The sequence below is a fragment of the Mytilus trossulus genome, chromosome 6, assembly GCF_036588685.1.
Source record: "Mytilus trossulus isolate FHL-02 chromosome 6, PNRI_Mtr1.1.1.hap1, whole genome shotgun sequence".
NCBI classification, from domain to species: domain Eukaryota; kingdom Metazoa; phylum Mollusca; class Bivalvia; order Mytilida; family Mytilidae; genus Mytilus; species Mytilus trossulus.
This window is the reverse complement of record NC_086378.1, coordinates 17,080,902-17,095,349: the sequence shown is the minus strand read 5'-3', so window position 1 is coordinate 17,095,349 and position 14,448 is coordinate 17,080,902. Positions and strand designations below refer to the sequence as shown.

At 30.7% G+C, this 14,448-nt stretch overlaps 2 protein-coding genes across 2 annotated transcripts; one reads left to right on the top strand and one right to left on the bottom strand.

Annotated features, from left to right (window-relative positions):
* Positions 1-200: 200 nt before the first annotated feature.
* LOC134720868 (uncharacterized) lies at positions 201-8,063 on the top strand. The gene is made up of 6 exons (XM_063583422.1): positions 201-1,315; positions 2,387-2,450; positions 3,191-3,253; positions 4,259-4,339; positions 5,441-5,521; positions 6,668-8,063. Exons 1-6 carry the CDS (start codon positions 1,115-1,117, stop codon positions 6,838-6,840), a joined length of 663 nt encoding a protein of 220 aa, XP_063439492.1. The 5' UTR covers positions 201-1,114; the 3' UTR covers positions 6,841-8,063.
* Positions 7,103-13,718, bottom strand: LOC134722366 (putative nuclease HARBI1). Its single transcript, XM_063585982.1, has 3 exons — positions 13,061-13,718; positions 8,272-8,529; positions 7,103-7,334 (listed from the first exon to the last, which is right to left on the bottom strand). Exons 1-3 carry the CDS (start codon positions 13,618-13,620, stop codon positions 7,103-7,105), a joined length of 1,050 nt encoding a protein of 349 aa, XP_063442052.1. The 5' UTR covers positions 13,621-13,718.
* Positions 13,719-14,448: the final 730 nt, after the last annotated feature.

Here is a 14,448-nt window from a genome sequence, read left to right as displayed (position 1 = left end):
TTTGTTCGCCCTGATAGTCCGTTCGCCCTGGGTTCGTTTGCCCTACATTCATTTATGATATGTATATGTTACATCATACAAACTATATTATTGTATATATACATGTATATTAAAATTTATGTATATCTATTAAAAGTTAAATTGCCAAATTTATATTAATTAAATAAAATTCTTGGCTGCATTGTTACACTTTATTTTATTATTACTATTAATTACTGTTGATTGAATTATGATTAGGGCGAACAGAAAATAGGGCAAACCAGAATCAGGGCGGACGGACCTGGATTCGTTACAACCATAACACTGTTAAATTTTTCGGTCTTTTAATTGTAAGAGATACAACATTAAGGAGAAGCTTGCAAGAATTTGGCAATGGACAAACATTTGTATGTGTCCCTACGTCCTGATATAGCCAATATCTGAACAGAAAATAATGTTTGAAAAATTGAGAATGGAAATGGGGAATGTGTCAAAGAGACAACAATTCAGCCATAGAACAATCAACAGCCAAAGGTCACCAATAGATCTTCAATGCATCGAGAAACTCCAGCATTTGTTTACCTTGTTGAACTGTATCCATTAAAAAAAATACCAAGTTAACAACTAAATCTGTGACAATCACAGTGGTGACAATACTGGTTGTATTACAATGTAATCATGTTGTTACAAAATTGCTTAAAGCTCCAAATATATCAGAGTATTATTATGCTTGTACATGTACCTATCAGAGACATGTATTCTTAATATTTATATGTCTCGGTACATATTCACATTAACTTGCAAAAGGTCAATTTCTACCAGACACATCTGATATGTTTAAATACACCTTCAGTGTTACTGTAAGCCTGAATTAATGTTACTCATTTACACCATGGTATTATTAATTTATTATAAATTCAGGTTAATTGTTTTCAATTAACTTAATAGCAGGATGTGTTCCACAGATATTATATGGTTGAATCTTTGAAACACATGATATATAATTAAAAGCATGAATTGATAAATATAGGATATCCAATTTCATTTGACAATATCTTGGTTTAAACCTATATATATGTTATTTTTAATCAAGAAATATTTGTTATATTAAAGCAAATACTTTTTTATTAACTATATGGAAGTAACAGCTCTTTTTTTCTCTCATCTAAATAGAGTCAATTCAATTAGTTCTGTTGTACGAACTTTAACAGAGGTGAAGCACAAATGGCAGGATCTTCAGCTGAAATCAAAGAAGAAGGAGTCAGAAAGAAATAGGCTCCAGAATCTGACAGGTGGTGGACCAGCACCACCTGCTTTAACACCACTGGAGTTAAAGGTTGAATTATTTTGTTGTTTTATTATTGTTGTAATTTAAACATTATTGTTATTAATATATGAATATAAAGGACATATAATGACAAATTTTATTGACATTGAAATATTCAATACGTAATAATCTGACACAAATGGTAGTTTCAATCCTTACATATATATATGTATATATTGTACTAGTACATCAATTCAATTTGTGTGATTTTAGTGCTCATGAGAATAATATTGCAATGGATTCTAATACTTCACAATTATATAAACATGTCATGCATGTTGTACCAGCTTTTTAAAAAGTAAAATTAATGAATATGAAATTTTTATAACAGATTTCTTATTACAGTACATACATGACATATTCATGTATTTAAAATAAGACCCATTACAGTACAATATCTTGCTTACTTTCAAATTAATTCGAACAAGTTCCATCTTACATTTTTATGAATCATTTATTAAACATTGAAGTACAGATACAGTTAAATTGATCCCCTTGAAAAAAATCCCAATTTGAAAAAAAAAACTTTTAATTATTTCCAAAAAGATTTGTTTAATCTCGGTAATAATTGTGCATGAAAACAAACTGAAAAACACACATTTAAGCATTTTTTATGCCGAAAAGACAATGTGTCTGATTTGAGGGTCTATTTATGTACATGTATCATCACTGATAATAAGGGGTTCAACTTGAACTTCCAGTCAAATTCATGGTTTATTATAAATTTTTCAATTTGATAATATTTACCCAATAAAAAAGGATAGAGGTAGCTGTGAAGAAAAAAAACAACAATAGCACTTATCTGATATGAAGTATATACATGTAGCAATTGAATTGAATATAGTGATAAAAGATAAATTACAATAGAAATTAGATAGTTACATGAATAAATGTATGTATGGGATACCATCACGCCTATGGAGAACTTTTATGAACCATCCTATTTTGAAATACTAGACAAAATGTGATTATTCATATTGAAAATAAATATTTGGTCACTTTCAGCCTTATTTTTGTATTATGTACACATTTTAAATCTGTTCAACGTATATATATATATATATAAACATTTATTTACAGATAATTTCTATCATTCCCAAAGTTGCATGCTATGGAATTACTGGTGGTATTGACACTGACAGTGGTAAGTTAAACTTAAACATGATACATGAATCAATTTTGAATTAACTTAATCCTTACCATGCGGAATTATTTTTAGAAAATGTCTAATTTTTGTTTATTTGCAAAAATATGCAAATGAGCTTAGCCCTGTTGCTGTAGCATATTAATTTCTTTAAATCTAATATAGGTGATCACGGGTCGGAGTGAGGAGGCTTTGTTTTAGCCAATTTCAATTTTTCAAGTCCGTATTTGTGCTCAAACTGCTACTTATACATGAGAAACGTGAATATGGATAGCCTCAGGATGACGGAACATGCATAACTTTTAAAATAAGTATCATAAAGTGGACTTCTAAAAGTATGGAATGCCATTGGAGCCAAATAACGGTTATTAGGGTCCGCCCGCATGGTAAGGGTTAAGACGAATACAATAATAAGTGTCTTTCCTACATCTTTGAATCAGGTTATTTGTAAATTAGACAGAAACCTAACAATACAAGGTTTAAAATTTATATCAAAGGTATGAAAGATAACATGACCATTTTAAAATTAATGACTTTTGAGTTTTGTAGCACTCATTTTGGTAAAAAAAGGAAGGTATTTCTAAACTATAAATACAATCACATTTTCTTTCAGTATACATATATGTAACAAATAATACAATTCGTTTACAAACAAATACCTTCATGTACAATATTTAAACATAAGTTTATTTTGTCAATTCTAATAATCATATCTTTTTGTTTTAAATTGATATCATTAGAGTCCTCAGTACAGATTCCAGACATGACCAACATCCCAACATTACAGTTACCTGTTTCTCAGAGTAAGTATCAACATGAACTTGTACAATTTCACTGCTGAATATAAAATGACAAATCTGGCATACATTTCATTTAGGGTTTATTAAGTCCTGTACAATTTAAGAGATGTGCTTTATTCCAAAACTTTTTTGTTGTTTAAAAAAAACATAACAGTGTGTTACAAAATAAAATCACTTTCTTTTAAAAAGTAACTTAACCCTTTCCTCCATAATGACGCCTTTTGACGCCACCCCCTTTACTCCATAATGACGCCTTTTATGCTTGTGTAGTACCTCAGTTGAAAGGCTTTGACTACAAAGTGTCTGCAGTAGACTTAATAAAGTTTGTATCCATTATGAAAAGAAATATCATAGGAATATCTGACCTAAATTTATTTGATGAAATAGTTGTTTTTCGCAATGCCTTAATACTTTAAAGCCTATGTTCAGCATTTTATTAAAAAAATCCTATGCAAATCAAGTATGCTAAAAAAATATTTCAATGGAGGAAAGGGTTAAGGTATAGTCAAATCATTACTAGAAATATAAGTCTATGTTCAAGTTAAAGAAGACCACGTCAATAAAATATTTAGCAAAAAAAAAAACATGATTGCAAACCAGCAAATACAAACACTTATAGTATAACTAATCGCCGTATTTGAATATAAAAAATAAGACAACGCATGGATTAACCGAGTGCGGCGTTCGGTCACAAGTTGTCTTATTTTTGAAATTCAAATACGGCAATTAGAAAAACTTTTTATTACATTGTCAAATTGCTTTTTTTATGAAATTAATATAGAAAATGTAAGGAACTATATGGTTTTCCTACGCATGTTTTGTTTCGACGTTATCAACGTCTTGACAGCGCCTATTGTTGTTTTACGTCAGAGAGTGAAATAACCATGTTTATTTCACATGTGAAATTATCGGATTTATCTAACTGGGAAATCAATGTAATTCATTGCAACAAATGTAATAAATTGATTTAATTGTAGTAATTTATCATAATTTTGATTATTTTAATAGATGAACAAACAGATCCAATTGGAAGTGCTGATGACAATGTTAATATTTTGATAGACTTGTCGACTGGAAAGGAAATCAGAAGTAATTCTTAATTACATATATATATTTTCCTACTTAATGGGTCAAAGTCATGGTCACCGATTTAAGTCAAATTTTCATATCTTATTGATAACTGTGTATAGCATTTATCCAAACTATCAAAAGTGTAGTTTACAGAGGATAGGGTCAATAATATGAAGTTTGGTTTCTTGTGTATTTTAGTCTAGACTCCATCAAATTAAATATTGAGTTGTTCTCAGATGACCATATAAGAGATGTAAACATAAATATACCAATGATTAGATATAAATAGATTAAGCCAACATGTGCATTTGAATTTTTATATGTCTGTTTAATTTCATTTTATAGATTAAAAATATATGTTTCTTGTCGTTTTAACATGTAGAAGAAAGATTTTTAGTGAATTGAATCAGTCATCAAATGATTTACCTTTGTTTCACTTTCAATGTTTACATTCCTTTCCTTTAAATAAACAGTACACATACAAAACATGCATTGTCCATCTCTAGTTAAGGGGTTAATTGAAGTTAACATGAATACGGATTTAATGAGGTTGACTTATTCACTTGCAAGTGAATAAGTCATTATCAATATTATATAGATTTATTTGACCAAATTCAACCATTTTGGCAACTAAAAGCAATTATTATTTCACCATTTCACCTTTATCATTGATTGAACAAAACCATATCTTACTTTCATTTTTTAAGCATCTTGAAGCTAGTGCCCCTTTAAAGAAAATTCTTTAAATACTATTACTTCATTAAATTATAAAATGTCATAAAGGCTTCCACATTTCTTTGATACAGTAGAAACCCTTTTTGTTTTAATTTAGAAAAAAAACAAGTTTAATTTAAGGTTTGTGCTTGGACTATTGGTTTTAAGTCACAAGTATGAGTGCAAAATGTTATGTTACTGTTGACAATAAAATTAGAGAAGAAAATTTTTCAGAGGCATAGGAAATATTGAATTAATTATAAATACATAATCTTCAAGCTAGTTATTATGACATGTAACTTTATATTTGCACTAGTTCATGTTTGCGATTAAGTAGCTTATGAATATACTTTATAGTATGGAAGCTTAAAAATAGTTTCATTGGTTTTTATTTTTATTTCTCAGTTAACGAAAATGAAGAGACACTTTGTGGTATTGAGAGCAGACTCAAGGAACAAACATCACCACCATCAAAGAATAGGACTGGTATGCCTAGTATATAGTTTCTATTATATCAGCTTTATTCTAAATTCAGAATGTTCATGTTATTTTTTTCAGTGAAATTTTAAATAATATTTTTTTTTAGTTATTTTTATGAAATATTGGTTTCAATACTAGTATAATATTTGAAGCAATGCATAAACTGGAATTATATTTCATATAATGACAATATAAAAAAAGAAGATTGCAAATAACACAACTATCCACCAAAGTTTTAATAATAGGGATGTATAAAGCAATAATAGGCAATTTACAGTTGTCTATTAAGAGCCAGTCTGTGATAAAACCATGCAAAACGGTCCAAATCCAAAATATTCCAATCAGGCTGATATTTTGTATTTTAGATACCTTATATGTAATAACTATTTGTGCAAAATATTTTGAAAAAATATTCAGCCATTATTTGTGTATGCTGAACATTCAAAAATTGTCCATTTCTGTACTGACAAATGGCCATTTTAAGCCTATTTTAGGGTATTTTGACCTGATTTGTTTTTGTTTTATAGAGAAATTTTAGCTCAAAGATAACATACAACAAACAACTTGAAATGAAAGGAAATTATGATAATTCAAAAAGTTGTGAGATTTCTCAATACCCCTACTGACAGGATGAAATTGCATGGTTTTGAAAAAATGCTGATTCAGCAAAATTTGTATATTTTTAAAGGCTTTAATCTTGTAAGATCATGTTTTATTTTCAATAAAATATAATATTTCATGAAGCTTATATATTCATCTACAAAATGCTAGAAAATGGTGCTCAGCAAATGATACCTTATTACGATAAAATAATAATTAAAGATAGGGGTGATGGCCATTTTGCCTATTTTTTGATTTTTCAAAACTAAATCCCAGCCTCCCCATTGTTATATGGAGTATTGTGGTACAGTTTAAAAGAGATCAATACAATTACACACAAGTTGAAAAAAAGCTTGTTTTGGGCCCCTTTTTTGGCCCTTTATTACTAACTTTGATTCCATGACCCATTTAAAGGAATCCAAACCTTCTACTTGTGGTTTTAAACATTATGATACAATATCAGAGCAAAAAAAAAAAAAAAATAATTTTCAATGTAGGAAGTAGAATATTTTTAAATCAATAATTTGTTGAATAGTATACCATTATTTTTAGGAAAGACAGTGGAAAGTGATTCTACCAGTAAATTGTTGATAATAGAACAGGAAAAGTTACAGTTGAAAAAAAGAAAAATAGAGTTGATGGAGGAAAGAAATGATTTGGAAAGAAAGAAACTGAAATTTTTTGAACTTATAGCAGAAAAGTTATCTGTAGTTAATGAGCAATAGGTCAAATTTATCCCTACTCTGTGTACAAGCAAATTGATTATTCATTATTGTATCATGAATAAGTTTTATTTTTAAGTATTTTTCCAGGATAATTGTTCATACTCAAAAACAGATAAGTAATAAAAGGTCCATCTATTCACAAGCATTTTATTACCGTTTATTAATTCTATTGAAGACTAATGAGATAATGTCACTCTATATATATCCTTAAACTAGCATTTAAAATTAAATGATGGTTGAACACTATGTGTAACTGACATGTTCAGTTGAACCTTTGTCTCACAAGGGAGGCACGTGTGTTAAAACCATCAGGGAAAACATTGAAAACCTCTGGTTGCTCATGGTCATTCTCGTGATTGTCATCTTCCAGTAGTTCATCCAGCTGTGGAATAGACTTGTCTATGCAAATGTTGTGAAGTATGAAGCATGCTACAACAATGTTGGTAAACTTTTTTGGGATGAAGTGTAGGCATCCTGTGGTTTTGTGTAAGCACCTGGAATAATGAATTAAATCATTTACTTAAAATTGTAAAGCATATTTTGTAAAGAAAATATGATGGTCTCTTTCAATTTACATGTATAACAGGTTAGTCACAACAGTTTAGGTTTTACGCACATTTTCTGTTTGTGTAATAAAACTTACATTTTTTTATGCAACACAACTCTTTACATCTGATGTTTTGCCTAATATATAGCAAATTTGTAAGTCATTTTAAATACTTTGAATTCATTCTGTATAATACATGTTTTTATAATTGATTAATGTACTTGACAATAAAAATAAAAGAACTGTATTGATGCAATATTTGTGACAGTTTTATTCCTTTGCTTTCCTCTATGTTTTTACTGTGCAAATACTGATTAAGTGTGATGTTAAGATACCCTATATATCCTTAAGTTTCTTGTTTGAGAAAACTGTAAATTTAGAAATAAGTGTATGCATTTATAATTGTGATCTAATTTTGGACTAAAATTATGATCTGATTTTGAACTTAAATTAGATCACAATTTGCAGTATTGAGACAATTTCTGTTTAGTTCATATAAGAAATTTAAAAATGTAATAAAATCATTGCAATAATTTCTCAAATTACAGTTGTACCAGTATAGTTCGTCAATTATTGACTCTTTTAAGTATAATCCAAATAAGTTCCAAAACTGGTGTTTTTACGTGGGAGGTATATTGTAACATCCGTTAATATGTATATCACTGAGTCTGCGCTAAGTATATATATATTGAAAATAGAATTATATAACGACGTTGTATTCAAAGCAAAAGAAGCAGGTCATATTAGAATAACTGGTAGATGTAGGTGAATCATTTTTGACTTGGTTATGATTTTGTATACTTATATAAAGAAATAAGTCATCATATCTTTTTATTAATTGTACATGTAGTACCACAGGCTGTGCATTTGAACAATTTGTATACCTGAACCTGGATTTCAGAAGTCCAAAGGCTCTCTCAATTACATTCCTGGTACTTTTATGACATCTGTTGTATTGTTCTTCTCCATTTGATGATGGATTTAAGAAGGGTGTCAACAGCCATGGTTTCAGGGGATATCCTGAATCACCCAAAAGCCAGCCGTCTATCTGCTTGTTCTCGAATTTTTCACTTAAAGAGCAATTCTGCATTATGAAGCTGTCATGTGTGTTTCCAGGCCATTTTGCAACTACATTGGTAAATCTGAAATATTAAGGCCATATGTCATACTTATACTTAAAAACAAGCTAATCAAAGTCTTGATATACATTCATTAGAATATTAGCTGTAAATCAACAAAATCAGCTGATAAATAGCAATCATGTGTCATGTTTGCTTTGATTATTAAAAGGCACTAGCTGTAGTTATTTGGAAATGTAACAAATAAAAATATTAGTGCACAAATCTGATAATGGGTCACATTATGTTGCAGAATATCTGAAAAGGTAAAAGTCATTTAATCACCAATATAATGGGCTATGTATTTAGTCCAATACTCAAAGTAATTGTTTTCTAATTTTTAGAGCTGTTGAAAATCTATATCTTACTTTTATTTAATGTGAAAAATATTTTTGATGTTCATAACCAGTGTCCTTATTTGCTTCAAAATACCGATTCAGGGGCAGATCCAGCCATTTAAAAAATGGGGGTGTTCGATACAGGGGCGGATCCAGCCATTTTAAAAGGGGGTCCCAACCCAGGACTAAAAGGGGTGTGTGTTCCAATTATATGTCCCCATTCAAATGCATTGATCGGCCAAAAAAAGGGGAGGTCCATACCTGGAACCCCCCTGGATTTGCCAATGCAGATACCAGTTCAAATTGAGTAGAATAATTGGTGTGTATATTGTTTACAAGAACAACCTTAACACACTATTATCATGTGTTTGGACTGTTGATTTTCCCTTTTGAATTTTGATTTTCCTTTTTTAATTTTCCTCTGGATCAGTATTTTTGTGTTTTTACTTTCTATCTGCTTTGTATTTTTTTTTGTCGAGCCTGCAACTTTTGTAGCAGAAAGCTTTACATAGGCGTTAGCTAACTTGTTAAAAGCTTTATATTTAAAAGGTGGAAGACCTGGATGTTTCATACTTTGTATATAGATGCCTTATGTTACGAAGTTTCTGTCAGTCTAATGTCAAATGTCCTTGACCTCATTTTCATAGTTCAGCGACCACTTTAAAAAAAAGTTCAGATTTTTTTCATTGTTGAAATATCTCTAATTATAAGTAAAAGGATAATTATATTTGGTATGTGGGTACCTTGCAATGTCCTCATGCCTGTCAGACAGTTTTCACTTGACCTCGACCTCATTTCATGGATTAGTGAATAAAGTAAAGTTTTGGTGGTCAAGTCCATATCTCAGATACTATAAGCAATAGGACTAGTATATTCGGTGTATGGAAGGACTATAAGGTGTACATGTCCAACTGGCAGATGTCATATGACCTTGACCTCATTTTCATGGTTCAGTGGTTATAGTTTAGTCTTTTGTGTTGTGGTGTGTTTTTCTCATACTTTATGCAATAGATCTACTATATTATGATCTTTATGTCAGTCACGCAGGTTTTATTTTGACCTTGATCTATTTTTCATGGTTCATTGCTCAGTGTTAAAGTTTGGTTTTTTGGTCTATTTTTCTGAAACTATAAGTAATAGGTCAACTATATTTGTTGTATGGAAGCGTTGTTAGCTGTACATGTCTGCTTGGCATTGCTCCTCTGACTTTGACCTCATTTTTAGGGTTCATTGGTCTTTGTTTTGTTATCTTTGTTAATGTTAAGTAATGTGACAGTTTTAAGCTTTATATTTAGGACTATCAACCTAATATCAATGATAAGTAAAGAAGGCGAGACATTTCAGTGTGTGCACTCTTGTTTGCAAATAGTAATAAATAAAATACATAAATATTGTTCTCAGATCTATCAGTATGTTCCCTGTGTGAATAAACAATCATTTTCGTATGGAACGCCGGAACTGCCTTAGTTTTCTTTGTCTTATCGGGGCCTTTCATAGCTGACTATGCGATATGGGCTTTGCTCATTGTGAAGCCTGTACGGTGACCTATAGTTGTTAATGTCTGTGTCATTTTGGTCTTTTGCGGATAGTTTTCTCATTGGAAATCATCTTACATCTTCTATTTTATATTATGGTAAAAACTTTCATTTTACAGTGGTATTTTGACATACGATTATACTTTGACCTTATACTATGGTACTTTGACATTATATGATTGTACTTTAGAATTATATGATAGTACTTTGACCTTGTACGATGGTACTTTGACATTATACGATGGTACTTCAGAATTATATGATGGTACTTTGACATTATACGATGGTACTTTGACATTATGCCATGGTACTTTAACATTATATGATGGTACTTTGACATGATACAATGATATTTTGTCATTTTGTAAAGACAATCATGGGAAATGAGAAAAAAACAGAATGTGCACCCATTACACGGATGCCCCATCCGCACTATCGTTTTAGTTAAGTGGACTGTGAAAATGGGGGGAAATCTCTAATGAGGAATTAAAATTTGAAAGATTATATGATAGGGAACATGTATACTAAGTTTCAAGTTGATTGGATTTCCACTTCATCAAATACTACCTCGACCAAAAACTTGAACCTGAAGCGGGACGAAGGGACGGACGGACGGACAGACCAGAAAACCTAATGCCCATAAATGGGGCATAAAAACACAATGCAAGAATCACTCATGTTGAGAGAAATACTGAAGGTTGATTTGAAGCATGCGTTTGTACATTTTGGAAGAGTAAAGTTAACACCGAACATTGTGGGTATGCTCACGAGACACAAAAGAGTGGACGGGCCACCCCCACCCCTATATTCGCAAGCGGATATGACATTGTAACGATGCCATATGCCTGTCCGAAACGTGTCCAAAGAATGTGCTCCAATGTTATTTTATTTCACCCGCCGCATGTGTCATGTCACTTTATTCAACCTGGAATATGTTGGCCAATGGTCAATTCAAATGTTATATAGTACGACTGATAATTGGGAGGAATAAGATTGTATATTCTTTTCGCGGTAGAATTTATGTTTATACGATATTCGTCTTGAACATGTATGAAATATTTGCCACTGGATGTTAAGCAACCAAAAATAAACCAGTTTGCGATTTTATTTATTTCGTTGTAGCATCATATGATGTTATATACCATGTGCAGTAATGTGCCATCCTTGTGAAACTAAATGAAATAGTTATTTGTTTACATAATTATTTCTCACTGCTAAAAATACAGAATTTAACAATAAATATGTCCCTTCTATTCCTTCATGATAGTCCACATGAGGGTCTCTTAAAATTTTGAATTCTTATCTTTCTAAGGTTGTTTTTTCCGTTTAAATATTTTTTCCATTATTCTCTATTCAGTATTTTATGTTAAAAACTGTTCTCTACAGTCTGATCATTATCATAATTTGGCACCCCTATATTTCTTTAGAGAAAGAAGGTGAGACATTTTTGCGTGTGTCGTGTTTTTTTTCTTTTTTCTTTCTTAAAATAATAGCAATAGATCAACTTTATTTGTTGCATGGAAGCTGTATTTGTCTGTTTATTGGTATCACTTTAGTTTAAGTAAACCAAAGAAGTAAGGTTGGGATTGATTTTGTCGGTTGTGTTCCCAACAGTTTATAAAGGGGTCCAAATAAGCTTTTTCCTAGTTTCAAATAACTTAAGTGTAATGTATGGATCATTCTGAAATTCTTGAATTAGGGGCCAAAAATTCCGTGCTCCAAAACAAGCAATTTACTTTATACTATTTAGTACATAATTTTTTTTTTACTAATTTAGAGATTTTTTACCATATTAATATCTGAGTAAACTTATTTACCTTTTAAAGTAAGAGATAACTGTATTGTATTTTACGCTACGACGGTATCAGTTGGGGATTTGAAGATCGCAAATGTATTTTCGATTTATGAGTTTGACTGTTCCTCTGATATCGTTCGTCTCTCTTTTGTAGTGATGGTAACATTTTACATTCCGGTATATATATGTATATTTTTTTTTAGTCAATTTTTTTTCCCGGACAATGTGCATTCATAGTATCAGTTTAGTTTTTCGACACAATCAGTCAAACATTTTTTTTTTAAATTTATAAGACCTAGGTAGTGAGAAAATATTAATATTTGTTTATTTATTATTATCCAAAAGAAAAAGAAAATTTGATAGTGTCATACCTAATGAAAAATTAATTATTTTATTATAAGTCAACGTGTTAATTATATACTCAAACGGTCCATTCTCAATTTTATGACTATACGCGTATGGTTAAAATATCCATATGGTCCTCATACACATGAATGTTTATATTAAGACCGGAGTACATTTGTTTTGACAATCAAACATTCCCTGTTAAAACACGCGGACGTGACAGAAGACACCATTATGTAGCGTCAACAGTAAATAATGGATCGAAATATTTGGTAAACGATTTTTTTAACATAACTTGATATAAAAACATGATTTAAGTCTAGATATATATGTTTTTTATACTAGATAATTCATCTTTTAAGTCCATAGCACTCTCAGTCTATAAGAAAGACAGTATATTATTGCTGAAAGACATAATCTTCCGTCTTATCATATAATGGTTATCTGATGGAAGATGCACGTTAATTTAGAAGCTTTTTTTATTCTATGTCTCCATACAATAAAGGAGATATTTGTGGAAGAGTTGATTTTCGTATACTTACTTCATCTTGGCATCACAAATGGCTTGCACATTTAAGCTGTGGTAATTTTTTCTGCACACAAATATCTGTTCATCCTCACTTGGTCTTATTATTGGAATCAAAGTTCCATCAACTGCCCCAACAACATTTGGCATTCCAGACATATTATGAAAATCCTGCTTTATTTCTCTTAAAGAAGGCTGGTCAAGTGGGAATTTTATTTTGTATATGAGAGAAGAAACCAAAGAAGTGGTAACTGACGATATTATCCTGCTTACAGAAGACCGGCTTATACCATGGATGTCCCCTATCTCGGACAGGAATCCCCCCTTTGCATAGTACCTTAAAGTTGTCAAAACTTGATGCAAAGGGGGAATGGCGAAGTTTCTAAGGGTTGGCCTCTCTAAATGAGGTGCAAGTACATCTACCAAGTCGAAAATACTCCGCCTATCTAAGCGATATCTTGATATCAGTTCAATATCATTCAAACTGTCCATGATATTGGTCCTGTCTCTAAACACTCTCTCCCTCCGCATTGCTCTGCGTTCATTATGTCGGATAATATGTAATGCGACGGCCATCTTTGCGGACGCTGCGATTAATCTGCGATAGGTTCAAGTACACGCTAATAACGTTCGCGATTTGCACGCAATGTACGACCATCGCAAAGTACGTTTGTTTTATGAAACGGAATTTTAGCGTTACGTTTGGTTAACGTTCAAACGTACGCTAACGATCGTTTTATACCAGAATCAGTACGTTGTATAAATTTTCTTGCATACAAGTCTTTATAATATGGGATAACTTCTGACTGAAAGCAAATAAGAAAAGGTTTAAAAAAACTAACTTAAAAGTGTTGATAATTTTCAAATTTGTACACAAAATAGGCCGTTGGTGTTTTCGTTTTTGTTTACATAAATTTGTTATTTAAAGACATTCAGTTATACATAGCTAATCAATATGTATAAGTTTTGCTTTTTTTCAACGGCCGTACAGTGACAAATATTTGTAAACTTCTTTGATCAGTTAGTCTCTGTTAGATAGTTGTCATAACATGATGAATATTAAACTACATCTTCTTATTTTTATATTTTCACTTTTTAAAACAAAAATATAATAGTTCAGTAATGTTAGTGCATTTTCAGATACATGAACATGTATATGATGATAAACAAAATAACAGAGATGACATCTGTATAACCTTTAGTACGCAGAAATAACTACGGATTTACATTTGTATAAAGAGTTTTACTCATAAAGCCGCAACTATTACCATGCAATAAAATAAAAGTACATTATGTTTAAAAATACCATTGAAGTTGATAGTGTTAAGGCAATATTTTTATAAACTACTTTTTAGTGATAAAATTTACGTACTTGATGTAAACTTATATTACGCATCATTTGAG

Coding starts and splice junctions, on each gene's coding strand:
- LOC134720868 (XM_063583422.1), top strand. CDS start 1,115: ATGGAAGTAACAGCTCTTTTTTTCTCTCATCTAAATAGAGTCAATTCA. Junction 2,451..3,190: donor TGGTATTGACACTGACAGTG/GTAAGTTAAACT, acceptor TGATATCATTAG/AGTCCTCAGTACAGATTCCA. Junction 3,254..4,258: donor ACAGTTACCTGTTTCTCAGA/GTAAGTATCAAC, acceptor TTATTTTAATAG/ATGAACAAACAGATCCAATT.
- LOC134722366 (XM_063585982.1), bottom strand. CDS start 13,620: ATGGCCGTCGCATTACATATTATCCGACATAATGAACGCAGAGCAATG. Junction 8,530..13,060: donor ATTTGTGATGCCAAGATGAA/GTAAGTATACGA, acceptor TTAATATTTCAG/ATTTACCAATGTAGTTGCAA. Junction 7,335..8,271: donor CTTCTGAAATCCAGGTTCAG/GTATACAAATTG, acceptor TCATTATTCCAG/GTGCTTACACAAAACCACAG.